Below are 26,310 nucleotides of genomic sequence, written 5' to 3'. Positions count from 1 at the left end.
CCTTTCTTTATCGAAGTCTTTCGTTTCTGTTGTTCTTACAGGTAAATATTTCATCCCCATGAACAAAATGAAGTATAACTTGCCAACACTATTGGCATTGTGCCAGGACACAGGTGTGCACTGCAAGTGGACAAGTGAAGCAAGACACTGTGAGTTTCCCTTTGTGACGACGCTTTTGATCAATGATCTTCCCTAAAGAGACAAACATTCGATTGGATCACTGGTGCGAACTGGGTTCCAGTACACCAAGCTGACCTGTCGTGGGTCTCAGGGCTATCGAGTCTGTATAACCCAATAAAAGCAAACTTGCTGACCATCGCCACAGGCAGACGAGCGCGTCTTGATCGAAGCAAGAAGCCTATCCTTTCAGAAAACCCGAGAAATCGGCCGACTAAAGAGTCAGCTAGGTTATCCCGACCGAACAAAACTCTAGCATCGAAAGCATCCAAGAATCGCCCGACTCGCACAAGCAAAAAGTCCTTTGAGCCTGTGTTGCCCACGAATGACGCAGGGTTTGCCCAATTTCTGAAGAAGCACTCTTCCCCGAAACACCAGCGGGTCACCGCTGGGGGAAGAATCGTCCCAATGGAGCCATCACGGCCATCACCCCGTTTTAGTGGCTCGTCACCCATGTCAATGACCCCAATGAATGACGACGAATTTGTTGTCTTTGTTGATGGTCAACCTGCGACTCAGGACCAAGCAACACAAGAGAGCTTTACAATCATCCATTCTTCCACAGCGTCCGATATTAACTTGCACGAGGGGTTGCCGTCGCCTTTTCTGGAAAGCACATCCCAGTTCGCAGCTCCCGTCGGCTCACGGGATTTGACCGTTTCCCAGTTAATGGAATCAGACAATCCATATGCTGAATGGATTGAGCGAGTAGACGAAATCGAGTTCGTTCGCCGTAATCCAAGCACAGTGCGCCATGAGCCTGCCCGTCTGGCCGAGGAGCGCCAGACACGATGGGGCCTGATCATGAGTCTTATCAACCTTGATGATGCTGCAATTGTGCGTATGATGTTAAACATGTGCCCGCCGTTTGCTATTTTGCCGGACTGCGACTTTTATGTTGGATTTGTAAGAGTGGCATACGCGTTCGGCCTTGATACCATGATTGAGGCAAAGTCACGACTGATGGAAAAAGTCCAAAACCATGAAAGATTTCTGGAGGAGGTTAACGAAGTTATCGCGTTAAATCCACAGATTCCACCCAGCGACGATTGTTATAATCTGCGCGTTTACAACATCAACGAACGGGCAAGAGTTCTCAGCGCTCTTGATCAATGGGATATGCTCATGGGCTATCCGGGGGCGGCTAGCGTGAACAATTCCAATGATCCGGAAGGTATTACCGTGCAAACCGGAAGAGCGACCAATGGTGGTTCATATGATAACCAGTCGACTGATGGTACCAATGAGGTTGAGCGTGCCAATATCAATCGTGGGGTTGATATTATTGACCCAAACACTGGCCATCCCATCCAAATCCAGAGGAAACAATTAACAGCAGCAAACAAAAACTACAATGGAACAAGCCACACAAATGGGAACAACTCAGACCTTGGTAACATGCAGGTTGATGGAAGCTCAGATTTGTGGATTCGTGATGATGTAAATGAAGACCGCAATAGAAACAGAAGCGACTCATTCTTCAATCAGATTCAGGTCGATAGAAGATCAGAGTTGTTTCATGATGCGAATGGGACAGGCGGCAACGTGCCTACAAAATACAATGACCCGTCCTTTGACGCCAACAGCCGCGTGGACATTCAACTCTCTCCCGAAATGGGTTCTGAGATGGAACACAACGGAATCATATCATGGATCCCCCCGGAGACATGGACAGAACGTCGTCCCGGAAACAGAAGTCGTATCAGCAATACTTTGCCTCGGAACTTCGGCCGAAACGTCTCCAATTTCAGATCGGCATTGCATTCGATTACTGAAATTGACCACGAAGAGCACGTCGCCGAACTAACCAACATGGCTGGAAATGATAGGAGTCATTCACCAAGCCTCGCGACTACCATGTAAGTTCTTGCCCAAGACTAGCACTTGGATAATACTAATTCCTAGAACTACAGCAATGAAGATACAACTCTGGTTGGGCTTCAGCATCTCCATAATGAGCCCCGCGGTGCATCAGTTTCGGGCGGTTCAGATGACGAACAACAGACAAGAAGAGATTCTAGCCTAGGACCGAGGTTGAATGAAGAGATGCTCTCAGAAGTTTCCTTTGATCGGCAGCACAGAAGTACTGAACTGTTTGACCACCAATCGTCTCTCATTCCGACGGAATTTTTCGATATGTTTGTCGTTGAAGTGGAAGGACCCAGTGAACGGAGAGGACGCTCCACCGAACAATCGGAGCATGGCATGAACCACAGGTAAGCCTATCCAAACTCACTTACTTGTGCAAAGCGCCGGGTTTAACAAATAATAGCCGCAGTGGGAGCTTCACTCTGACAATGAACAGCTTTGGAGGGGATTACCCCGACGACATGTCGGATGCACCCCTATTGTCTCGGATTAGCGCATTCGGCAGGGATAGCCCATTGTCCCAGTGTAGGCCGAGCAGGGCGATTTCAAGGTCGAGTGTCCGCCGTAATCACTATGTACCTGCAGGTGGTCTCAGCAGCGTTGGGTCTCGTATGATCTCATCGAGTCTGGATGCCCGTCGACGGCATGATGCACGTGAAAATGTCCAGAAAGCCGGTCGCTCGCTCACGAATCCATCGAGATTGATTGAAGATTTGAGAGATGAAGTACCCACAACACTTGTTCTCGGTTTCGAGACACCAGACAGCCAGCAAAACACCAATTACCTGTCTGGGTATTCCTCGCAGTTGATCAATGCCAGTGTCAGACATACCGCACCCGCTATTGTGAACACCAGCAGAATCAATGCGCATGCTCAAAACTGATACCAAGCAACCATGGCGTTGGGCGTTGCGGATTTGAGCCCAGGCCTATGTATGTGTGCCGAAGTCTCCGAAGTGTTTCAGATGAAGGCAGAAAAGGCAGAAAAAAGCAAAAAAAAAGGGTGGGAAACATGGACCAAGTTTGAGTCAAGGGAGGAAACGATTTTGAGGGGATTGAAACATGAATCTGTACAATATTATTATGTATTGATATTCTTCCGGAGGAATGAAGTGTATAACTATCACGTGCTGTACATTGTAGAGATACATGTAGTTATTTATACTCGGCATGTCGCCACCCAGTTCCTTAGTCCTAATTCCTTGGGTTATTCAGAACCCCTTGGACCAAGGTGAAGTCATATTGGGATGATTTTTTTCAAATTGATCTTCCAGAGTAATTCTATCACCCTTTCTCAACTATTCTCAACATTTCAGACGTAGATAGTAGACATTGTACGTACACTGCCCGGTGAATTGGTTTTAGATGACTAAGCCTTGGCCTCCGCGTCCACGGGTCCTTCTCCACTCCAATTCCTCCTTGCCTCCCTCTTTTCCCACTGGCTTCTCATTTCTTGATCTTCATTCTTTATTTGTTCTGACATGTTGTCTTATTCATGAGCCCAGTTATCGCGGCTTTTTCCTTTTCAGCTCTTTGGGTGGACAGCCCCGGTTGTACCGCTTCTTACTAACAATTGACCCCCCGCGCGATTATATCCCAGCCGGCACTTGGCATCTTGAAGATTACCGCCCTTTCGTCCGCTTCACACCTTGCTTTTCCACCCTTCGGATTAGGTCCTAGGTGACTGTCATCTCGGTCTCGATTTTGATTTCGGCGACCCACCCAATATGACGCAGCTCTTTGCCTCCAGTCCGCCGGCGGTGACAAATAATGAGAAGCGCGGGAATTTCCCCGCTCTCTCCATTCCCACACGAAAACACTCCAACGAGTCTAGTCACTTGCCTACGAGGATTAAGAACTTTTTTCGTATCAACAGTTCAAGTAGCCACTCCTCTCCCCATCCCAACCCCTCTGGAAGTTCCGAACGCGAACGCGAACGGGATAATCATGGGGCGGCCAAGAACGAGAAGTCTGCTTTCCGGCAGTCTCGATTCCTGCCAGGCATAGGCCGCAATCGATCAACAACCGTGGCTAGTGAAGGTAATCCACTGGACGATGCGATGTCGCCTACCGCATCCGCCAACCCATACTTTGCCCACCAGGGTCAGCCAGCATTGCGACATCGCAACGATGGGTCAGTGCCGTCCTCTCCTCCTGACACCCCTGAGTTGCAAGTCACGGGGGTCTCGGCAGTAGAACAGGCGACCACTGCAAACAAAGAGGAACTAGCGCGCAAGTTACGACGTGTGGCTTCTGCCCCGAATGCCCAAGGCCTATTTACAAGTGGTCAGGGTGGCCGTCCTCAAACAGCACAACTGGGCAAGGAGCCCCTGGTGGAAAAGTCGGGCGGGTCAATGGGCTTTGCAGATCCAGGCAGCGACCATTCTAATCTGGCGATACCTTCAGTCAGCTCAGATTACAACAGTAACGCTGCTTTCCGCCGCACCTATAGTTCAAACTCCATCAAAGTTCGAAATGTAGAAGTCGGCCCTGCTAGCTTTGACAAGATCAAATTGATCGGCAAGGGTGATGTTGGCAAAGTTTACCTGGTGCGCGAGAAGAAATCGGGCCGTCTTTATGCCATGAAAGGTACTTTTTCTCTCTTGTATACCGGTGACTGTCTGATGCCATTTACTGACTTGCGGCTAGTTTTGAGCAAGAAGGAGATGATCAAACGGAACAAGATTAAACGAGCTTTGGCCGAACAAGAGATTCTGGCTACGAGCAACCACCCGTTCATTGTCACCCTATATCACTCTTTCCAATCAGAGGATTATTTGTATCTCTGTATGGAGTACTGTAGTGGCGGCGAGTTCTTCAGGAGTGTGTTCACCTTTTATCCCATTTTCGAGATCATCATCTTCTTGAATCCCTTGCTGACTTGTCCATTTTTAGCCCTGCAAACCCGCCCCGGCAAAAGTATTTCCGAGGATGCAGCTCGCTTTTACGCCGCAGAGGTTATTGCTGCGCTGGAATATCTCCATCTCATGGGTTTCATCTACCGTGACTTAAAACCGGAAAATATCCTTCTTCACCAGTCTGGTCATATCATGCTTTCTGATTTCGATCTGTCAAAGCAATCTGGACCTGGGGGTGCCCCGACGATGATTCCTGCACGCAGTGGTGGAAACTCCAATACCGGCTTGCCTACGATTGATACCAAGTCATGTATTGCCGATTTCCGCACAAATTCTTTTGTCGGGACGGAAGAGTATATTGCACCTGAGGTGATCAAGGGTTGCGGTCACACCAGCGCCGTTGATTGGTGGACCCTGGGCATTCTGATTTATGAAATGCTGTACGGCACTACTCCATTCAAGGGCAAGAATCGAAACGCGACGTTTGCTAGCATTCTGCGGGACGAGGTGAACTTTCCAGAGCACTCGGGTGCGCAGCCGACATCGACCATGTGCAAGTCTCTGATCCGCAAACTGCTGATCAAGGATGAGACTAAGCGCCTAGGAGCTCGCGCTGGTGCCTCTGATGTCAAGGCTCATCCCTTCTTCCGACAGACCCAATGGGCCCTTATTCGTCACATGAAGCCGCCTATGATTCCGCACCAGGGTCGTGCCGGCACGGATACGGTGAATTTCCGTAATGTCAAGGAGAGCGCTAGCGTAGATATTGGCGGCACCGATTCTACCAGGATGAAGGGCGTCCCAATGGATTCAGGCCTCGCAACTCCGAACGGCGAACTCAACGATCCCTTCGAGGAGTTCAACAGTGTCACCCTTCACCACGAGGGTGATATGTAAAGCCTGTGCTCTTCACGTTTTGTCACTTGTTTTCTTTTGTCCGATACACGAGGGAAACAGCCGTATGTGTGTCGGCTCGCAGACGACCATGATGCATTAACGACTGTATTTAGATGCTGCTATTCTTCTTCCATTGCAATCCTTGCTGGGTGTATGGAGTGTTTCGGGACTTTTTCTTGGTGGATCTATTCAAGCTTTTTTTTCTCCCCTTTTTTTCCTTTCATCACATTGTCATTATGCCTTATTGCTTGCCAGTTGCTTTGCATATTGCATTTTTCTTCACATCCTAGAGCCTTGGATTACTCTTGGTTGCCTTCAATTCAGGCACAACATAGCATCGACACAAACCGTTTGCTGACTTCATGGTTTGTGTCACGACCTCTGAGCTGTTGGTATTCTTTTCTTTGCGCGTCTCCCTGAAAACTGTCTTATATATTTGCTTTTTCATCCTATTTCGCAGCGGACGGCGTTACGGATTTGCTTTTTCGGGCTAACTCGATTGCTGCGTGCTGTTTTCAATCTCAAATTTACGTTTTCAAGATAACCTCTGCTGTCAAGCTATGTATACGAAACTCGAAGCGATTTCATCATTTGGCTTTTGTTTCAATATACATGATGATCCTCTATGTCATTTAATTGTCTCTGCCAAGTAGGTGCGCCTATCATTTACACCATGTAAACAGCGAGCAATGTCAAACACAGGTATAATACTGACAGATGCAAATCAAGTCTCCATAAGATAGATCACAATAAAGTGAGAATTCAAAGGAGAAAAAAGGATGTATCACAATTCCAAGCGATTTCAATTTGCAAAATAATACAAACAACATAATGGGTATCTCAAAAGCTCAACTCTATTAGAGCGAACATCTTCAATGCAAATGAGGATCTGCCGCATAAGCCTTCCGGCACTCTTCCAAGAGTTTCGCTTGTCTGGCAACGTGAGCGAGACGGCCAATAACCTCCTTATTGCCATCATAGAAGGTAAAGACCGCATACGGAATGTTCACATCTTCACAGAATTCCCGAACGAACTGCTGCGTCTTGCGAAGATTGTGCCGCGGGATACGAGGATACAAATGGTGAATGGCCTGGAACTGGAGACCGCCATGGAAAAAGTCCAACCAAGGTGGGCAGTCGACGTCCATAGTAGTACGGAGCATCTTCTGGGGGAAAGATTCCAGCGGGCCAAGATCAGCAGTGGACATGGCGTAGTGCGACAGCGTAATCTGTACATGCAGCGGCGAAGTCACCATATGCGAGATCAGAACGAACACGACGCGGTTGAACCAGGTCGGAATGCTACACCAGACAACGCCATACCCGAACCAAATCCAGAAGAAGATGTGGCCGGCGAACTCAAACCAGCGGTGCCACCAGCCCGCACCGTGTTTCGGTCCGCGGCCGACAATGATATGCTCCCAGCTGAGGAAGTAGAGGTTGAAACGGCCGAAGAGAAGGATAGGGTAGTACAGATAGTGCTGGTATTTGACGGTGACCCTGGCCACTGCATCGTATTCCATGATGCGGTCGTAGTAGGTACTGCGGAGCGAGCTGAAGAAGCGGTGCGATAGCGCGAAGAAAGGCATCAGTTCGATATCGGGATCGTGCTCGGGAGCGTTGGTTACGATGTGGTGGACGTTGTGGCTGCGCTTCCACCAGCCTAGGCTTAAGCCGCCTAGGTAATCGGCGATAATCATGCCGATGGTGGTATCAATCTGATAGTTATGCGTGATGCCCATGTGGCCGGCATCATGAGCGGAGAAGACAAGTTGGTGCCAGAAACAGCCGAGGAAGAAGGCAGACAGGCCGAACCAGGAATGCTTGAGGAAAAATACAAACAGCCCAAAGAAGAGGGTGTAGCGAGAGATCTCGATAGCGTAGGCTGTGTAGTTGCAGTTGTATAGCCCTGCTGCGCGGATACGCTGGTGCAGCTCGCGGTATCTCATTGTGATATATTCTTGGTGTTCTGCGTCGAGAGGCGGGTATTTGGATGCATCCAACTCAATCTCCTCTTGAGTTCGAGCATCGATCACGTAGGCTCGTGGTTTAGTTTCTTCTGACGGATAAACAGCGCTGATTGCAGAGGATATTGTTGATACTGAAAGCCTGCGTCTTAGGCCCAATCTTTCGTCTTCGGCTTCGAAGATGGGAGATGGTGGTGCTGAACTCTCTTCACTTGATGTCTCTGAGAGAACCAGGTCTTCTTCGTCGATCTCATTTTCGATTAATGGGCGGAACTCGCCACCTTGGATGGGAGGCAGGAAGTTGGTCCAGCGGCCCTCGATTCGGCCGATTTGGAATTTGCTCATGCGCTGACGGGCTTCCTGTGAATGGAGACTTTCAGAAGGCTATTAGAATAATGCGCAAATTGAATTGGACAAGAATAGAGAGGTGTTAGAGAGACTCACGCATTCACTTCGTCCGTGGCATCTTTGCCAATCATATGTTTGATAGCCATATCACCTCCAGGGTGATATTTAATCCAGGAATCTAGTCTGAGAACATTGCCGTCGACAATGATAATCAACTTTCCTTCAGCAAGCATGCCCTCGATCTCACGTCTTGAGAAGACATTGTCCCTAGCCCGAGCTGGGGTGGACATCTCACTCATTTGATAAGAATCCGATGAGATATGACCGATAGTTGTTTAGGTCAGAAGGTTGTACATGGAAGAAGGATGTGGCGTGAAGACGATTATAATAAATCAATCTCGGGGACATATCCTTTTGCTTTTTTATTCGCGCGATGAATACATTAATCTATTGGGTTACCTACACTTGCATAGCGCCGTAGCGCTAAGACGTCCCGTTCCTCTCGACCCAGGAGACAGAGACAAAGGGGCAGTGTAAATTGGGCTGTCCAACCGAGATGTGGGCACGGGAGAACTCCATGGGGAATGGACAGCGAAGGTCGGGGTGAGTAACGTGTCACAATTGGATGAAGCAGTGTGACACTGTGGCGAAGATGAAATATGGTCCATACGCGTATCTCGTCAACTATACCATACTTTGTATGTCCCGTTTGACAAGCCGAGCTAAAACAAGCTTAAACCTTGAGATGCCCCTGTCGGAAATTGAAACGTTAGATCTTTAGATCCCCCTATCCCATGTAATAGCTCGACTCCACTACATATGGAACATTTCTAAATATTACATACACTATAGCACTAGGAATCCACAGAACATTCTCCATTCCCCTAATAATGAATCCCATGTGGTTTCCCCCTGAGAAACCTTAAAAGACAATGGTATTCGAAAGTGGCCATTCGTATTCGCAATGAGATATAAATCTGGCTAACCTACCTTGGCTACCTTGGCTATTTTGGCTACCGAACCTTCCAAGGTTGGCTAAGAGTAGGAATCCCTCTAACCGTATTTGGTAGAAAACCTTGACACGTGTCCACCCCAAACCCTAGGAAAACATCTCTTGGGCAACTCTATTATTATTTGGGATCAAGGGACCAGATCCCATAAGTTTAGAAATGAAACGTCTGTGAACTGTCGACGCGAAAAGAGCCCTGCCCCTCTATTTCCGCTCGAGCCCCGCATCTGGGGTGACTGGCTAATATCAACTTCCTACTTGAGGACACTTACGTATTCCGTGTCGTTTTTTCTTCTACGTAAGGGCGAAGTGGCCACTTGACTTGCATTGTGTCCTTTCCATTATGGGCCGTGTTGTCATGATCCACAATATGAGGTAACGGCCAAGACGATTCTAGAGGGACAGGATGTTAATGTGGAAAGCGCAAAGCCAAGGCTCCTTTCTTACACTAGAGTCAATCCGTTGTTAGGGGCGGCAAACTCGCACAAGACCATATTAGTCGAATTGGCATTTTAAAACCGGTCACTGGAGGCGACGATGTCACATCAGATACTATATACATAGGACTAGGCTCCCATTTAAATAAAGTAGAGGCGTATTCCTTCGACGCTGCGGTAAAAGACCTGCGTATTTCGCGGGGCAAGATGTCTTCTAGACTGTATCGCCTTCTACTCCGCACCTAGTAATATCTTGGCGTTGGCTTTTTCAGGGGAACCTGTCCTAAAAGCGTCTATGGTGCTACATTGTACGGAGTACTCCGTACAGAATAGGAGACCAACACCCACCACGAGGCGCTTGCGATAGTGAATATCCACTTCTAAATGGAGATTTCTGCGATAGAAATGAGACATATTATTTCGAACTTTACATTTTCCCATGTTTTCGTATTCACATATAATAACCCTGTCTATGAAGGATCTGTAATTTTCGCAGTCAACCATGACTAAGTTGACCAAATAGGGAAATAATCTCGAAAATATCGAATGAAAAAGCTCACCTGAGGCAAAAATATAAACTTCTAACTTAATTCAGCCGAGTACCTTGCCCCTGTCGATTCGAGAAGGCTTGCATCCTAGTCGACAATGGGTCGCTAGGGCCGAATTGCGAGTTAACCTCCCAAGCTTCTTCCGACTGATTCGATTAGCCCGTAGGAATGCTCTGCCGATCAAAGATCAACCCCCCTCTTTTCATCGTTGATAGAGGGAAAAAAGGAACTGCGACGGACTCCCGTCTACTTCAGTCCTTGGAATCCTGCAGCCAAGTCGTTGAGATGTGGATATCTACAACCAATACAATCCCAGCCAGTGCCACACTAGAATCGACAATCTCAGGCCTCCAAAATATGTACGGAGTACTACGCACCGCTATGATGCAACATGGTAACCATTACTTGATGAATGGAACAATCGTGTTTAAAGAAAAGCTAATCGTTCGATGAGCTTCTTGGATGCTTCTAGATTACTGGTTACTAGTCACTTATCAACGATTACAGTTGCTGAATGTAATTTGTCCCTCCAGTGGAGCTCTCCACCTCTGGGCATCCATTGATATACATGAAATTTATAGGGGTCTCTCTCTCTCTCCCTTTGATGGGGAAGGCGATGAAATAGCGCACTACAAGATTGGCCGTCACAGTAGTTTGCGGTCGGCCTGTAGTAGTTGCTCAAAGTGATTTCTTCCCCCGAGAAATGAATTTTCACTGAGACATTATTCGCCTTGTAGAACGCGCGGAGAGGCTGCCGCGGCTGGGAGAGCAACGCTAGTGCTTCGTGGATACAACCAAGTAAGGACACGCGGTTTGTCCAACAATGAGGTTAATGTGGTTGGCTCGCTCACAAGGCAGCTAGATTATATTCTATAATTGTATGCAAAATGAGTGTTCTCCACAGAGTACTTCATACGAATACGAATTTGTTCAATGCAAATGAAAGTATGCTACCTTATACATTGAAGTAAAATCTAGAGAATCTGCCTACGTTCATGTATCTAGTTACTCCATTCCTGGGACTTTCAATAGTCCCATAAAACAAACTTCTAATACAAGCCATTTCCGTAAAAAAAAAGAAAAAATCGACTCGCGATTACGCCTCCCAGCCAGGTTATTAACAGCACCAAGGAACTGAGACAGAGTTGTGTACTATCAGTCAAGCCAAAAATTTACCCCTAATAGAAAAAGAAAAATCCACGAGGTATTCAAAATATACAACAGTATACTATGAGACGGTCCTTGATGGTTCTAATATGTATTTATAGCCATGTGTCTTTAATGACACCTGTGTTATTGCAAATAGGCATCAGATGTGTGTTTGGGCGAATTTTTGAAAATGAGGCTATACAGAGATGGCCATAACCTCGAACACATAATATTAACCTATTGACTGACGTTGAAATAAGTTTAAGGCCATGAAACCCACCCCCAGTAGATTTCGGATCTCAGCGGAAGCTTGGGGAACGCGTCTCAGCGGAACCCCAGAAAACACGAAACATGACACCACAGCCTTCGCAGCTCAACACCTACAACATTCAATAAACAGCAACAAACCCCATCCTCCATAATGTCTGCCTTCGCACCCGAAGATTCAGACAACGATTACTCGTACGCCGAGGTCGACCCCGCGGAAACCTCCACCCCCCAATACCCCAATCAATGAGCGACGCAGACGCCTCGCACAGCCGGGGCCACTCGAATAACCCTCTCTTGGGTAATAATCCGCTCGTTTCAGATCTGGAGCAGGAAGTGCTCGAGGAATACGCTCGATTGCTGCGGAATGTCAACCAGGTACGTGGAGAAGACCTTGTTCGCCTTGATATCATCTTCCTGGGACAAACTCTGCACAGAAAAAGGATATGAACAATATCCTATTGGAAATGATATAAACTGTAAATATCGGTTATACTGGTTACTGATAAATGCCTCGCGTGCAGCTCTCCGATAAACTCGCCGACCTAGCTGGCTCCCCCGCCTCTATGCCTCTCGATGGTCTTCGTCTCCTTGAGCGCAAGACTGCGACTGTATGCACTTTGCTCAAGGCCAGTGTGTATAGCATTGTCTTGCAGCAGCAGATCTGGAATGAGAATGAAGAGCAACAGCAACAACAGCAAAACGAGGATCGGCGTTTCCAGGACCAGGAGTACCAGCATGGAGGATATGAGGGAGAGGGAGACATGACGTTCCAATAAGAAAGGAAGGCATGGGAATCGCCTGTTGCATTTGATGGTTTTTTTTTTTGTTTACTCGCGTATTATACCCGGGGTGTTGTTTCCATGTTTTTGTTCTGGCGCGAATCAGATGGTGTCATGCTAAGGAACCTTGTGATATGTGATTTTCCAGGTATGCTGTGAATAGCTCATGATACCGAGAATTGATGACCCGTCATGTTTAACAACCAACTTATAGAAGTACATGCAAAAGACACAAGAAGAAGAGGAAGGAAAAGAGAAGCATTATATACACGCTGAGATGAAGCAGCTAGCCAAGGCCATGAGCGGCCCTAAATCTTCCCTGCGTAGTACACCTTGCGCACGTCGACAATCTTTCTGCCGAGTGCGTGAGCAATCTGCTCCGGGTTACGCTGGCTCATGAACGCCTGGTAGGCGGCCTTGACTGTGTTCATCTGGTTCCTTGAGCGACCAACTCGGGCGGACAGATCGTGAATACCGGCAGCGCGACACATCTCGTAGATGAGATATTGAACACGGAGTCCGAAGCCTATTATTGTTAGCAAAAAAGAACATGTCTGAGGGAATGAAACTAGGCATACCGGGTGGACGGTGCATCAGCTGCAACTCTGTGGCTCCCACCTTGCCCTTAACATCGCCATAGATTGTTCGGTTCTCGTAGCGGGGAATGGGCTGCATGTTTCGGATCGCACGGTATTGCGACTGGATCTTTGCATCGGAGGCTTCATCAGACTTGGCTTCACCGATACCTAGCAAACCATTTCCGTTACCAGCAATGGAAAGACGGTATGCACGGCGGACCTTTCCTAGTCGGGTCTGGTTGGTGACGCTGTGTGAAACAAGGGTCTTGGTGCGGAGGCCCTTGACCTGGCTCTCCGTGTAGCCCGTAGCCAGGAGCAAGCTCTTGAGGGCGTCTGTCATTTCTTCAGCCGCCGCTGACCGCTCCTTCTCGCCCTTCTCGGCAGCTGTCTTCCGCTCTTCCACGCGGGGCTCATCAATGGTCTCTCCAGGTCCGAAGAGATCCGGAACAAGTGCGCTGTGCGGAGACAGCTCGCTCTCCTCCTTGCCGTGGGTGAGGCGCAAGTTTTCTGCGAACCGAACGAAGTCTGCACCTGTCGTGTTATCAGGCATCTCGGCAAAGAACTGACCGAAGTCCTTCACGAAATCGTCCTCGGTTTTCAGCGTGAAATTGTAATCCGAGTTCGACTGTGGGGAGCGCTGGTGTCGATCAATGCCTGGCTCAATAACCGAGAAGTCGTCGACGTATTTAAATGCCATGGGATCACTGCGTTCGTCCATCTGTTCTGCCAGATCCTTCAGGTCGATAGCGGCTTCGCCGGCTTCGATGGCGGCCATCTGTGCCTCCGAGTACTCCTTGGCGAGCTTAGCCTTCTGCTCTTCCGTGTAAGGCTTGATTTCCTCCACCCGAGGAGCCTTAACATTGGGGAACTTGGGTTTCCGGTTGGAGAGAGACGCGGGAGTAGGATGGAATTGGCGTCGAGGGACTCGCGTGCCTGGGGCGGCAGCACGGGTGAAGCTGCATAAAAGGCATCGTGCCGGCCGTGTAATGTTCATGGTGGCGTTGCTGTGAGCTCACCAGCCAACGGTAGGCCGGTTAAGAGCTTGAAAAATGAAGAAAAGGGCGAAATGCGGAGGCAATTGGAGGACGCAAAGGCAAAAGAGGCCAGCCGGAGGTGAAGCGTCGGAATGAAGTTCTTTCTTGCGGGCGGTCAGTCTCCGACCAATCAACGACGCGTTAGATGCGTTTCTAATAAATTTCTCATTTGATGATTTTCGTTCTAGAAATTATTGTGCTGTCGCTTTTCACCTTACATGTTTGCAATACGGTCATCTGTTCGGCGCTTCACTTCTTCTCTGTCTTCTCAGACCCTTATAGCCCTTCAAGCGCGGCCAGCCTCCAAATTATACCGTCAACGCCGTTCAACGAATGCGCCAGTCCCCGCAATAATGCAGAACGGTCCCAAGAAACACTTTGACGGCAAGCGCAAGAAGGCGAAGGTCGACAAGAACAACAAGAGCAGTGGACATGATGAGGTCCTGCTTTGCGATATAAACCAACTCCTCAAACGGAACGAAACCGAGCAGGCTGAAACCAACGGCGACAGCGTGCCTTTCTCCCTTCCAGAGAAGTTCACCGAGATTGATGTCAAGATTTCTGAGCTTTCCTCAACAGGTGATGGTCTAGCGCTCGCCGAGAATGGGAAATATGTCTATGTTGTTCCGTTCACGGTCCCCGGAGACACCGTACGGGTCAAATTGGTCAAACATTTCGAGTCATTGTCGTACAGCTTGACCGATTTTGTTGAAGTGATCGAACCAGGTCCTCAAAGAAACGATGCGCTGATTGGATGCAAGTACTTCGGGGAGTGTTCTGGGTGCCAGCTTCAGATGATGTCCTACGAGGACCAGCTTGCTCACAAACGGCGCATTGTGGAGAAAGCGTATGCCAATTTCTCTGGGTTGATCCCGGAGCTTATTCCTACCATTGGAGAAACCTTTGCTTCGCCAATGCAATTTGGATATCGAACAAAACTCACCCCTCATTTCGCACATGGTGGTGCAGGCAAAGGTTCTAAGCAGGATGGCGAAGAACCCTCACAACCACAGGTCCCCCCAATTGGATTCACATACAAGAACCGACGACTCGATATGGACATCGAAGACTGTCCCCTGGGCACAGACATTGTGCGTCGCGGACTCACTAGTGAGAGGAAACGAGTTGCGGAGAACATCCGTTCTTATAAACGAGGTGCCACTCTCCTGATGCGGGAGTCTACCGCACGAATTCCCAAAGACGCTGCGCCTACCGCCGATGGAGAGACTCCCAATGTCGGCGGGATTGCCGCTACTCCCAACGCAGACACGGGCGATGTGATCCGCATTGAGCGCGAAAACTACATTGAAGAAAAGCGTTGCATCACAGACAACAACGCGACGTCTTTCGAGTACGTCGACGACTATATCTTTAGCAACAAGGCAGGTGCCTTTTTCCAAAACAACAACTCAATCTTGTCCGGCTTCACAGAGTACATCCGCTCTCAAGCCATTCCTGCAGGCAACGACCAAGACGCAAAACCAATCAAGTACCTTTTGGACGCGTATTCCGGCTCAGGCCTGTTCACAATCACCCTCTCCCCATTGTTTAAGTCCAGTCTCGGTGTCGACATTGGAGGCGATTCCATCGTTTCAGCACGCGAGAATGCTCGTGCAAACAATCTTCCCAACACAGGCTTCGCCGCTGCCGACGCCGCCACTCTCTTCAAGGAAGTTCCGTACCCACCAGATCAGACATTGCTGGTTATTGACCCACCTCGCAAGGGTTGTTCAGAAGACTTCTTGCGTCAGATGCTTGATTTTAAGCCGCGTCGTGTTGTCTATGTCAGCTGTAACGTCCATACCCAGGCTCGTGACGTTGCTGTTATGGTTCAGGGTGATGAGAAGCAGAATGTTCGCTATGAGATTGAGAGCGTCCGTGGATTTGATTTCTTCCCTCAGACCGGTCATGTGGAGGGTGTGGCTATTTTGAACCGCACCTCTTTTCCTCAGGCTGAGGCGGTTTGAGTGAAAAAATCCCAGAAAAGTAATAATATTGAGTCTTTTTAGGCTGTACATTTATCTGACATTGCATACCTCGTGGCGTTTGAGAAGGAAGTCCAAAAAAGCATGATGGCGCTAGTGGATATGTACGCTGTCTAATACATTTTCGGTTTTTGAAAAATTTCAAGATATTCAGGCTACAGACTGCCTATATGCTCTACATTATAAATCGGCTTTGTGCACTGTAGAGAATGCCGCTAACACCCGCAACCCGTTTTGGGTAAAAAGAAAACAGAGAGCAGCACCACCGAAGAAAGATAAGACAACGAACTATGAACAAAAGGCTGAGCTACATCGATTGACAAGTATCTAATGATAAGGTTCACTCATTTTCCCCTTACGAGCTTCCCGGGCCACCAAGCAGCGCAAACCGCCGCACAATGCTAGGACCAATCTCGTCATACTCCGCCTTAGTGTGGCAGTAGCTCCGGAACTCAGGCGTCTGGCCCAGCAGACTACCTCCGAACCAGGGACCGTGGCGCTGGCGCTTGTGAGTGACAACGGCAACATCGAGACCACCACTCCGTGCGCCACCGCTGCGAGCCTCGGAGGCACGGATTCGTGCATCCACCAAGTGACGAATGTCACGCTGTAGACGACGGCCAAAGTCTTTGTACAGAGTAGAACCACCAGACAGCACAATGTTCTTATAGAGACCTCTCCGGACGTCAATGGGGGAGGACTGGATGACACCGTCAACAACATTGGGAAGCGGGGTGAGGAAGTCGGACGAGTAGATTTCGGGGTTGAAGAAAATCTCCGGGGCGAGGAAACGTTCGTATCCAATGTCGATACTTACACTCCGCCCGTTCGGCGCAGTGACGGTGTGCTTCAGGAAGCGATCTGGCTCGCGGTCATAACGTGCGAACTCCTTGACAATATCGGGGCTGACGTAACAGTACTCCTCCTTCACTTTCTCTGCTGTCTTTAAGCTGCTGTCGGGCTCTCCACGGTCACGCAACAAGCTCTGCACGAAATATGTGATGTCTCGTCCGGCAATCGGGATACTCTTGATAGAGGATCCGATGACGTAGCCCTCGGCGACAGGGATAACGTGGGTAACACCGTCACCCGAGTCAATGACCGTTCCAGTCAGGGATCGGTCCGTCACCTTTGAGGATGTCCACGAGGCAGCAAGGGCGAGCACTGCTTGTACAGCAATGTAAAGACCGGCGCAGTTGAACGACTCGAACATGATTTCGGCGGTGTTCTCGCGGTTCTCGGGAGGGTTCAGAGGCTATAATCCAGAAATGTCAGGGGTTTCACAATTTTAAACACAGCACGCTGCTATCATATAAAGTCGCCTTACAGGTTCGGTGAGTAGGAAGTAGTGGTCCTCGGGCTCCACGCGCAGATATTTGAAGATTGAGTTCGACCAGAATCGTTCCATGTGGTCCCAGTTCTCAATCTGTCCGTGCCGGATCGGGTAGTTAACGGCATATCCTGGACCATTGCCCGCAGCCAGCGCTTCATCGCCAATAAAGAAATCCAGGTCCTCCGTGCCACGCTTTGCAGACAGGTTGGAGCTCCCACTGCCAGCGCCTAGGAACGAGGGCTTGTTTGCGACTGGGGGCCGGCCGCCCCCAGAGCTACCAGTACTTCCAGCACCAGCCTTGGTTGCAATTGCAGTCGGAAATACAAATGATGGGGAGTCGTTACCGGCGAAACCTGGAATAATGAAGGTAGCATGTCAGCCTAATCCGTGATCGCGAGCTCTTTAACCACCACAGAAAAACATACCAAGCTTAGAATAGCCAGTTCCACTAGAAAAAGTATAGAGTAAGCACTGAAATATTACTTTGACCCTTGCAGATGTGAACTTACTTGTCCATGACAACGGCTGGTGTTTGGGACGCCATGGCGGGTGGTTGGGCCTAGGAACGATCACAATACAGTGAGGGGTTGAAAGAAGTGTAGGCGATGTATAGAGTGAGACAATAATGAGAGAATCGGCTGGATCTCAATTGGTAGCCGAAAATGCCCTGACTTCAAGAGACCAAGAGGACAGGCAGACAAGGCGGGGGGAGATGCAGTGCCCGGAGGTCAGATTACCTAAGGGGGTCGGTCACACGTCAACATCATGTGCCGGGAAGTATCAAAATATCCTCAGGTCTTTCCTACTTTGTACATAAGAAAGCAGACAACCATCCATTGTATGTCGCCCTGGTGACGGCAATTGTACTGCCTACTTTCAGCAAAAAGTGAAATTAGACCAAAATGGCAAGAGCGACCAGTGCTATGAGAGTTTCCCTAGATCTGCAATATTCTCTAACTATTCATTTGCACATCCTCAATCCCTAAGCCTCTCTTGCCCCTGAGTCTTTTATTATTCCAAGATTATCATTTCGGATGCACGGCACGTATAGTGCTGCCCTTCGTTATCTGTATTCTTCTCTTACCTTGACACGGATGGTCTCGCCGTAGACTCTTGTCTTCTCTCGCTTCACTCCCCGTGCCCAAAGTCTACTATATCGTTACAGCATTGGTTCCCAGTGATTCTTTAGGCTGGAAATAGGCGGTCAGTCGTTTCAATTTGAAGTGAGGATCTCACAAAGAGCACCTGCATTTCGATCCAACAATCTGCGAGTACACTGCAGACGCGTCCAAGATTTTGCCAGTTCGCGCGCCGCATCCATATCTTCACTTTAGCTTGACGTCGTGGCAAACTTGGTATTCTCGACATACCCGATTCGTGATATCCCCTTGGATATTCGGGCCTAATCGGCAACGCTTCTCTTGACCTCGACCTGATACCTCGATCGATCGTGCACAATCCCGTGGAAGATCCCTAAATTGCACTTGTTGACCATTTCAAGATGTCGCAAACTTCCGGGAATGAGGGCGTTTGTGCCATATTCATTCATGCTGGGGCGGGCTTCCACAGCCACGAGAATGAGCACAAGCATTTGAAAGCCTGTGAAGTGTCAGTCTCGGTCTTTCATTTGATGGTTGCACAGTCTAATACGTGAATTGAATTAGCGCCGCGCTCAAGGCCATGGCATTCTTAAAGAGTGGTGGCACCGCCATTGACGCCGTCGAAGCAGCCATAATGGTGCTTGAAGATAACCCGATTACAAATGCAGGGTTTGGAAGCAACTTGAACGCAAAGGGGGTTGTTGAAGGCGATGCCTCAATTGTCGATCATCATGGGCTGAATGGAGCGGTTGGAGCTGTGCCCAGTAAGTTTGTTGTGTCTCTTGCTCAGAAAGTCTTGCCTAACACGTGAGCCGGCTAGACATCAGGAATCCAATCATGCTTGCTCGGAAGATTTATGACAAGTCCAATGTACAGCTGGGCATGTCAAGGGTGCCCCCTAACTTCTTGGTTGGAGAAGGTGCCAAGGACTTTGCATGGGAACATGGCATGGTGATCATGCCCGATGAAGCCTTGATCTCGCCCGTCGCTCTAGAGCGTTATCAGGTATGGGCCGCAGAAGTCAATGATTATGAAAATGAAACCCGTGGCGAAGTAATCGATCCCTGGATTCGCCGGCCCATGACTCCCCTTGACACTCGCCTTGAACGTCTCGAGCGTGCTTCTCAAGCAGGAGCTCATCCGACCAGCCATGCAGCAGACGAGGAAATCAGAAACCAGGCCGATCCAAGCTTTTTTGCAGATGTGAAGGGGCGCCCGGGAGCATCGCTGGAGCATCAAAGTCAGAAAAAGGCCAAGCTCGCGAATTCACAGCTACCTGTGCAACCTGTCTCCCCCTCATTCTTATCTCGGGATGGTAGCCCCGATGCCGCCGATAGTGAACAAGACGAGGATACGATTACAGACACTGTTGGCGCGATTGCCATTGATAAGTATGGAAACATTGCAGCGGGATCTTCTTCTGGTGGCATTGGCATGAAGCACCGAGGTCGAATTGGTCCTGCAGCCCTAATTGGCATTGGCACCCATGTTATTCCACAAGACCCATCTGATGTGGATGGAACTACATGTGCAGTTGTTACATCTGGGACTGGAGAGCTTATCGCCTCAACACTGGCGGCAAGCACCTGTGCGCAAAGGATGTATTACAGTCAGAAGATGGGCGACAATGGCCTTTTTACCCAGGTGATGGAGGAAGAAGCTATCAGGGCATGGATGAAAAGGGAGTTTAACGGTCCGTTTAAATCTTTTCGCTGCTTTAATTCTCCAAACACTAATATTTGTTTGCTTGTCTGTTAGAACACCCTGCCGTGAGTAACAGCGTCCTCTTTGGAGCCCTTGGAGTGGTCGTTGTGAAGAAAAACAATTCGGGCATCGAACTCTACTTTGCCCACAACACCGACTCTTTTGTGAGTCTTTCATTATTGCCATGGTGCAGGACTGGATGCTAAACATATCCACAGGCCATTGCCTCGATGTCTAGCAATTCGAACAGACCTTCTTGTCTGATGTCGCGAGGCTCGCGAGGAACCATTGCCCAAGGAGGTTGTCGAATCAGGTTTTCAAATAACTGTAAGTTTCATCATTAGGTTGAAGATATAAGCTGTGGATGCTGACAAGGATTGTAATAAGAATTGCAATTCATCCTGGATGCGAACTACAACTATCTTGCAGCGAGCCCTCTTTGCTCTGCTGACTTCTGGTCTGTTGGTACTCATCGATGGACGAGGTAGTTTTCGCCCACAATCACCTGTATCTACCTCAGTCCGGTCCCTCCCATCTGAAATCTCTGCCTTGGTATACCCGATTCTCCATTGTGTTCCTTGGCCTAACACCATTGATGTCTTCCACGGTGACAGGATGACAAGACGAGCGATTGCTTCATCGGATGTTTCTTGCTGTCCCTAGATAGCCTCCTTCTTTAAGACAGGACACCAAGAATGTGATCAGAGTGTTTCAAAATTCCCGGCGGTCCTCCCCGTGTGTACCTATTCGTTTCACACTAGTATGATGAGAACTGTCCCAAATCTCTTCCTTGTAAACCAGCTACGTGTAGTGTCGCTCATAGCATCAAGCGAATGTGTGATCCAGAAGTAATACCAACCCAGACATCATAAAGCCAGATGCCACCATATGGTTATCTTTTTTTTCTCTAACGATATGACCTTCCGTAGAAGAGATATCAAGGACCCGGCGTAGGCGTCGACATGGGCGTTCCCGTTCCGGATGCCCCGTTAACACGCTTCTTCTTCTTCTTTTTCCGTGGCAACAGAGCAGGCTTGGCATTGTCTCCGATATCCAGATGCGTGCCACAAGTCATGCAGTCACCACCAGGGGGCGGCTCGCAGAATATACTGAGACAAATGGAGCAGACGAAGCCAACATCAACTACTCGGCGATGACAAAAGCAAGCAGCCCGAAAATCGACATCTACCCGACTTGGAAGAACCAAATGACGACGTGAGCGCTGATCAGGCAAAAACGCCATCATCAGATACTGCAGCAGGCCTCGCGGCTCGGCGAGAGCCATATAAACCCCCTTGGTAGCATCAGACGCCTGCTGAAGGAAGACCGCATCGCCACTGAGCTTGCACACATCGATGGGGATGCTCAAGCGCTGGCAGGCAAAGATGCTGTTCATGACAGGGATATACTGGTGGGCCGCATCCGTAGACCCGCTCACAGAAACGACCAAGATGCGGCTCTGCAGCCGCTCGTCCTCGTTCGAGGCTGAGTACCGGTTTGTGGATGTGCCCCCGCCCCCGCCGTTGCCATCAGCCGCTGCATCTTCGGCGTTGGCGCCGCCGTGCTCCTCCGCCCAGGCGAGCGTGCGTCGGTTGGTGTGGCTCAGGGCGAGGGTGAGCGCGCCCGCTAGCATCGTGGACATGTTGCCGCGTAGATCGTCGCCAGTCGTCGAGTCCATTAGTTCTTTGAGATTGCGGGTGACTTGTTCTTCGACGATGCGGAAGGGGCGGTATTTGTTCGTTTCTGGGGCTGGGGTGTCGCTTGCGCCATTCATTGCGACGTCACCGTCGCGATCGGCGGTGCGCTTTCGGGGCTCATCGTGGGATGGGTAGAGCCATGCTGCTTTTTGACTGTGCGATGCGACTACGGCGACTTCGTTGGCATAGTTGCATGCTAGGTGGGCGTTGATGAAGACTAAGATGTTGGCGATTGCTTTAGAGAGCGGCAGGGAGTCTTCTAGTGCGGCCCAGGCGTGTGGATTTGTGTCGATGACTATGGTGAGCAGGGATGGGGAGAGGTCTAGATGTCGATATGGTTAGCCAGTTGTTCGCCTCTTGTAAGTGTAGAGAATACGGACCGGTAGCTCCTAACTCATAATGCTCCGAAGCATCCACGGAATTCATTGTATTGAAATGGAGGATCGGTCCAGGGTGGTGTTCATTATTGTGCGCTGGGCTCACAGATTGATGCCAGGCTGGTTATTTAGAACCCTTTAGAACCCCGAGGGTGCTGCACATACAGCCGGAATTAACTTTGAAGTCCAAGCTCTACCTGTCGAGGATCTTGAAGCGATAAGCTAGTCACGGGGTGATAACAACAACTATAGCTATGTCTTATATCTGTTTCCAATATATATCTCCAACCTACGTCGTCGAATTGCATGTTTTTACATCCTCATACTAAATTGACTATCCGGGATCTTCGACTGACTCACAGGCAGACCGACCTCGGGAGAACCAACACTCCAATCGGATTGAATCCCACACCGCGAAGCCGTGGGTGACTGAAATTACCTTGAATGTATGAGCATCTTTTGTTGAGAGGTGCTCTGTTTTCAGTCGATTTGAAAGAAAGGACATGGTTTCTCTTGGCATATATCCCTTGAATGCGCCAAGATGAAACTAGTGCCTGTGATGCTCTGGGTTCCAATATGCCTTTCTACTATTCACGGCAGTTGTATAAAAATGGGTTCCCGCACACCGGAGGCCACAGGATATCTCTTCGGAGACCTTGGAATGTTGACTTGCGACGTCACACCAAAAGACGAAAAGGACTAAGCTGAGTATTTGCTTATCGACAACGTGACGGGGTTCGTCGCTGTGGTTGGTGTCTTATCGGACCAATTGATAATGGGGATTCGTGAAGGAAAAGGCGTGGAACTGTAAGATTCGGTATATTATTACGGAGTACATCGATGTACGGGGAAAGGTCTATGGTGTCATTTTAGGAATTCGAACAGGCCAGCGCGGCAAACCGAAACAAAAATAAAATTCTAATATTTCGACGCTTTTCTTCTTCCAAGACCTCCTTTTCCCCCCTTCCCCATAAAAAGCGGTTGTCTGTTTCCCACCTTATCGCTATTTCTCTCCGCTCCGCACTCCCCTCACCAAGGAAAAAAAAAGGCCCTCCCATCCACTTTAACCCTCCAAGCTCGATCCGATAACTGGAATCTTCATTTTTGGCCCTTCTCTTGCGCACCCCTGCAATGGTTCAAGCAAAGGGCGAAGAGCGCGCTGTAAACCTGGCCCGAGAGGCTGTCGAACTGGTCGACGCGGGCCACCGAGAGGTAGGTGATCTATTTCTTGAACACCCCTCAATGGAAGCTAGCGGAATACTGATATGCAGCTCCAATAGGCTGCTTCCCGGAATCTTAGAGAAGCCCTTGCGATCGCCCCCGAAAACCCCCAAGTGAAAGCCGCCTTTTTGAAAGTTCAGCATGAAGACAAAGACGGTCACCAGCTTCTCGATCTTTGCCGCCGATATACCCTGCACAATGATGAAAGTGCGGGCAAAGAAGCTGCTACTTATCTCCGGACTGACGGCCTGAAATCCCCGGAAAACGTCGCTTTGGAATGTCTGAAGTTGTTGCTCGCACAGCGCCCGCACTCTCTATCGACGACACAGGATGAGATCATCTCTGGGTTGGTGCGACAGAACGTCAGTGTTCGCCTGTACTTCTCTACACAGCTCCAGACTTCTGTCACAGCATTCTTTGACGAGATATATGATCGGGGTGATAGAGCAGCGGTGTGTCTGGATACAGTGGTGTTGGATCCCACCGTGTGGACATCGGAGGAAACACGATCCCACTGCGAGAGTGAACTCTTCCAGCTTTTCATTGCCAAGTTGATGGAATCGGGCCATGATCTTGATGGTCGCTCTTTAAAGGGAATTACTCGATTACTCGCTGTTCACGCCGCTGAACTCGAACATCTGATCGACGATGAAGGCTTGGAGGTGATCCTCTCATCCTTGGACAATCGGCTGCCGCTAGAAGTCCGAAGCCAGGCGACCCTGGCTACTGCAAAATATCTCGATGTCGCCAAGGAAAGAGGCGAGAAGAAGCTTTTGACACTGATAATGTCCATCCTTGGCAAGGGCCGTGTCAGCGATCTCATCGTTGCTTTCTCTGCGGTGGCCGCCATCTTCCCTGTGGCTCCCTCTGCAGCTGCCAATCTCTTCTTGTCGGACGAATTCATGAACTTCCTCCTCCCAATCGCATCGCGAGACACCAAAAGCAAGAAGGTAGAAGCTCTCGTGTTGGAACTTCTTAATGCGGCTTGCATTAATCGTCCGTGCCGTGAGGTTGTTTCAAAGAAATTTGGAGAATGGTTGTCACATATGTTGACCAATGGAAGTGATAATTGCTCGGAATTAGCCGCAGTGGCCCTGGCAAAGATTCGGGCATCCGAGCCCGATAAACCCTCGACTGGCAACGGTAAGGTCTTGGAACAAGACAGCGAGTCTGAACTAGTTCATCGATTCATGGGACTGATGTCTGAACAAAAGGTTGAACACAGCTCCCACGCAATCGAAGGATTGGCTTATACCTCGGTGAAGCCGTCCGTCAAGGATCAACTTGCCAATGATCCGGTTTTCCTACGTAACTTCATTGCGGCTATGAAACACAACACCAAAGACTCATCCGTGCTCTATGGTGGCTTGACAGTCGTTTTGAACCTCACCAAATTCTTACCCAACCTATCCGAAGAGCAAAAGAAGATGGCACAGTTGAAGAACTACGCGGACCCGTCTACCATGCAGGCACCAGCGATAGATATTCGAGATGAAGAGGAAGCTGTCCTGTCGCGATGTTCCGCCGTTATCGATGCAGGCATCATGACTCTGCTCGTTGAGTGCGGCCGAGTCTCCTACCCTTCTACCAATGAGCTCACGGCAAAGATTCTACAATCCTTGACAAGACCCCAAAAGTCCCGTGGAACATTGGCCCAGCAAGGCGCGGTGAAACTGTTACTCGCCCTTGCAGCCCCGAAGCAGAGTAGCTCTGGCCCTGTGAGGAACGAAACAACACGCATCGCATCACACGCGCTGGCCCGGATCCTCATCTCTGTTGATCCTTCACATGTATTCCCAGCATCTGGATTTCCCCAGGTCACATCCGCCGTCCGTCCCCTGCTCTCTCTCCTCTCATCGCCCGAGACTGCCTCGTTCTCGGCAGACCAACCTCGTGATCTACTCCCAGTGTTTGAGAGTCTCCTAGCTTTGACGAACCTCGCTTCATATCCGCATGACGACTCCGCACCCGAACTCATGGTCCGGGAAGGTTGGTCTGCGGTGGAAGATCTTCTGTTGTCTAGCAATGCTCAAGTTCAACGAGCTTCTTGCGAACTGGTCTGCAATCTGATGACTTGCGAGTCCGGCATTATCAAGTTTGCGGATGGCTCCAAGCAAGCGGCCCAACGCCTTCACATTCTGTTGGCTCTGACCGATGCCGATGATGCTCCGACGCGACGGGCTGCCGGCGGGGCTCTTGCGATGTTGACGGAGTTCGATGCCGCCATAGCAGCTGTCCTGGACCGACCACGAGGAGTTGAACTGTTATTGGGATTGTGCCAGGAGGATGACGATGCCTTGGTTCACCGAGGTGTGGTCTGCATACGCAACCTCACTTGCATCGCGACAGGTGATATCGGAGCCCGCGCTAAAGCTGCCGTTCGCGCCGCAGGAGGAATTGATGTTCTCACTGCATGTCTCAAGAAGACGAAGAACCAAGCGGTGCTACAGGCTGGGGTAGAGGCCTTGAAGCCGCTGATTGAATAGCGGCCATGGCCGTTCGATGTCTTCCATTTTCGAGCAGATTCCTTTTTTATTCTTTCCATTCGCATGTGGCTTTGGGATGGCTGGCTGATCCAGTGGAGTTTTTGCGATTTTTCTCTTATATTCCATGCTTTTTTAATGAGTTTCCGAGATGACCCCCGATCATGAGCACAGCGACGGATTTGGCGACTGCTTTTTTCTTAGGACGCCTAAGGGAGGCGTCCAATCTATGGAATTCGGCGCACAGAGTGCAATAGGTTGCACTCATAGAATTATGAATGGCTCGATCTTACCCCCTAACCTCTGACTTGAACAGCTGACTATCGAGATAATTCCCAACTAGGCTGTGGCGCTTCTGTAGTTCTGTAGCGGACCTCGTGACGGGTCTCCCCCTGTATTGGTCCTTTGAACTTTCAGCCATTCAAGCTTTAGGAACTTTCATCGACATTCCTAGATGCATTCCAGGTATTTGTTGATACATGATGCTTGA

The 26,310-nt window shown here is 49.5% G+C and overlaps 10 protein-coding genes across 10 annotated transcripts; 6 read left to right on the top strand and 4 right to left on the bottom strand.

The window, feature by feature from the left end:
- Positions 1-67: 67 nt before the first annotated feature.
- Positions 68-2,930, top strand: N7518_001932 (uncharacterized protein; the record flags this gene model as incomplete). The annotated part of the gene is made up of 4 exons (XM_057182860.1): positions 68-149; positions 326-2,036; positions 2,091-2,393; positions 2,450-2,930. 4 exons carry the CDS (start codon positions 68-70, stop codon positions 2,928-2,930), a joined length of 2,577 nt encoding a protein of 858 aa, XP_057044310.1.
- Positions 2,931-3,773: 843 nt separating this feature from the next.
- Positions 3,774-5,801, top strand: N7518_001931 (putative serine/threonine protein kinase (Nrc-2); the record flags this gene model as incomplete). The annotated part of the gene is made up of 3 exons (XM_057182859.1): positions 3,774-4,635; positions 4,696-4,869; positions 4,942-5,801. The coding sequence occupies 3 exons, from the start codon at positions 3,774-3,776 to the stop codon at positions 5,799-5,801; spliced, it is 1,896 nt and encodes a 631-aa protein (XP_057044309.1).
- Positions 5,802-6,673: 872 nt separating this feature from the next.
- On the bottom strand, positions 6,674-8,415 carry N7518_001930 (fatty acid desaturase; the record flags this gene model as incomplete). The annotated part of the gene is made up of 2 exons (XM_057182858.1): positions 6,674-8,141; positions 8,213-8,415. The coding sequence occupies 2 exons, from the start codon at positions 8,413-8,415 to the stop codon at positions 6,674-6,676; spliced, it is 1,671 nt and encodes a 556-aa protein (XP_057044308.1).
- A 3,357-nt stretch (positions 8,416-11,772) lies between these two features.
- On the top strand, positions 11,773-12,305 carry N7518_001929 (DASH complex subunit DAD3 family protein; the record flags this gene model as incomplete). Its single annotated transcript, XM_057182857.1, has 2 exons — positions 11,773-11,904; positions 12,051-12,305. The coding sequence occupies 2 exons, from the start codon at positions 11,773-11,775 to the stop codon at positions 12,303-12,305; spliced, it is 387 nt and encodes a 128-aa protein (XP_057044307.1).
- Positions 12,306-12,616: 311 nt separating this feature from the next.
- On the bottom strand, positions 12,617-13,880 carry N7518_001928 (mitochondrial 37S ribosomal protein uS5m; the record flags this gene model as incomplete). The annotated part of the gene is made up of 2 exons (XM_057182856.1): positions 12,617-12,834; positions 12,887-13,880. The coding sequence occupies 2 exons, from the start codon at positions 13,878-13,880 to the stop codon at positions 12,617-12,619; spliced, it is 1,212 nt and encodes a 403-aa protein (XP_057044306.1).
- Positions 13,881-14,273: 393 nt separating this feature from the next.
- Positions 14,274-15,887, top strand: N7518_001927 (tRNA (uracil(54)-C(5))-methyltransferase; the record flags this gene model as incomplete). Its single annotated transcript, XM_057182855.1, has 1 exon — positions 14,274-15,887. The coding sequence occupies one exon, from the start codon at positions 14,274-14,276 to the stop codon at positions 15,885-15,887; it is 1,614 nt and encodes a 537-aa protein (XP_057044305.1).
- Positions 15,888-16,260: 373 nt separating this feature from the next.
- N7518_001926 (actin-related protein 3) lies at positions 16,261-17,782 on the bottom strand (the record flags this gene model as incomplete). Its single annotated transcript, XM_057182854.1, has 4 exons — positions 16,261-17,160; positions 17,233-17,591; positions 17,664-17,686; positions 17,748-17,782. The coding sequence occupies 4 exons, from the start codon at positions 17,780-17,782 to the stop codon at positions 16,261-16,263; spliced, it is 1,317 nt and encodes a 438-aa protein (XP_057044304.1).
- A 957-nt stretch (positions 17,783-18,739) lies between these two features.
- Positions 18,740-20,386, top strand: N7518_001925 (threonine aspartase 1; the record flags this gene model as incomplete). The annotated part of the gene is made up of 5 exons (XM_057182853.1): positions 18,740-18,846; positions 18,903-19,102; positions 19,159-20,031; positions 20,097-20,206; positions 20,261-20,386. 5 exons carry the CDS (start codon positions 18,740-18,742, stop codon positions 20,384-20,386), a joined length of 1,416 nt encoding a protein of 471 aa, XP_057044303.1.
- A 593-nt stretch (positions 20,387-20,979) lies between these two features.
- On the bottom strand, positions 20,980-22,165 carry N7518_001924 (TFIIH/NER complex subunit TFB4; the record flags this gene model as incomplete). The annotated part of the gene is made up of 2 exons (XM_057182852.1): positions 20,980-22,061; positions 22,120-22,165. 2 exons carry the CDS (start codon positions 22,163-22,165, stop codon positions 20,980-20,982), a joined length of 1,128 nt encoding a protein of 375 aa, XP_057044302.1.
- Positions 22,166-23,247: 1,082 nt separating this feature from the next.
- N7518_001923 (UNC45-central domain-containing protein) lies at positions 23,248-25,823 on the top strand (the record flags this gene model as incomplete). The annotated part of the gene is made up of 2 exons (XM_057182851.1): positions 23,248-23,328; positions 23,397-25,823. The coding sequence occupies 2 exons, from the start codon at positions 23,248-23,250 to the stop codon at positions 25,821-25,823; spliced, it is 2,508 nt and encodes an 835-aa protein (XP_057044301.1).
- Positions 25,824-26,310: the final 487 nt, after the last annotated feature.

Source organism: Penicillium psychrosexuale (assembly GCF_028828465.1).
Source record: "Penicillium psychrosexuale strain IBT 29551 chromosome Unknown utg000002l, whole genome shotgun sequence".
Lineage (NCBI taxonomy): Eukaryota > Fungi > Ascomycota > Eurotiomycetes > Eurotiales > Aspergillaceae > Penicillium > Penicillium psychrosexuale.
This window is presented reverse-complemented; position numbering and strand designations above follow the sequence as displayed.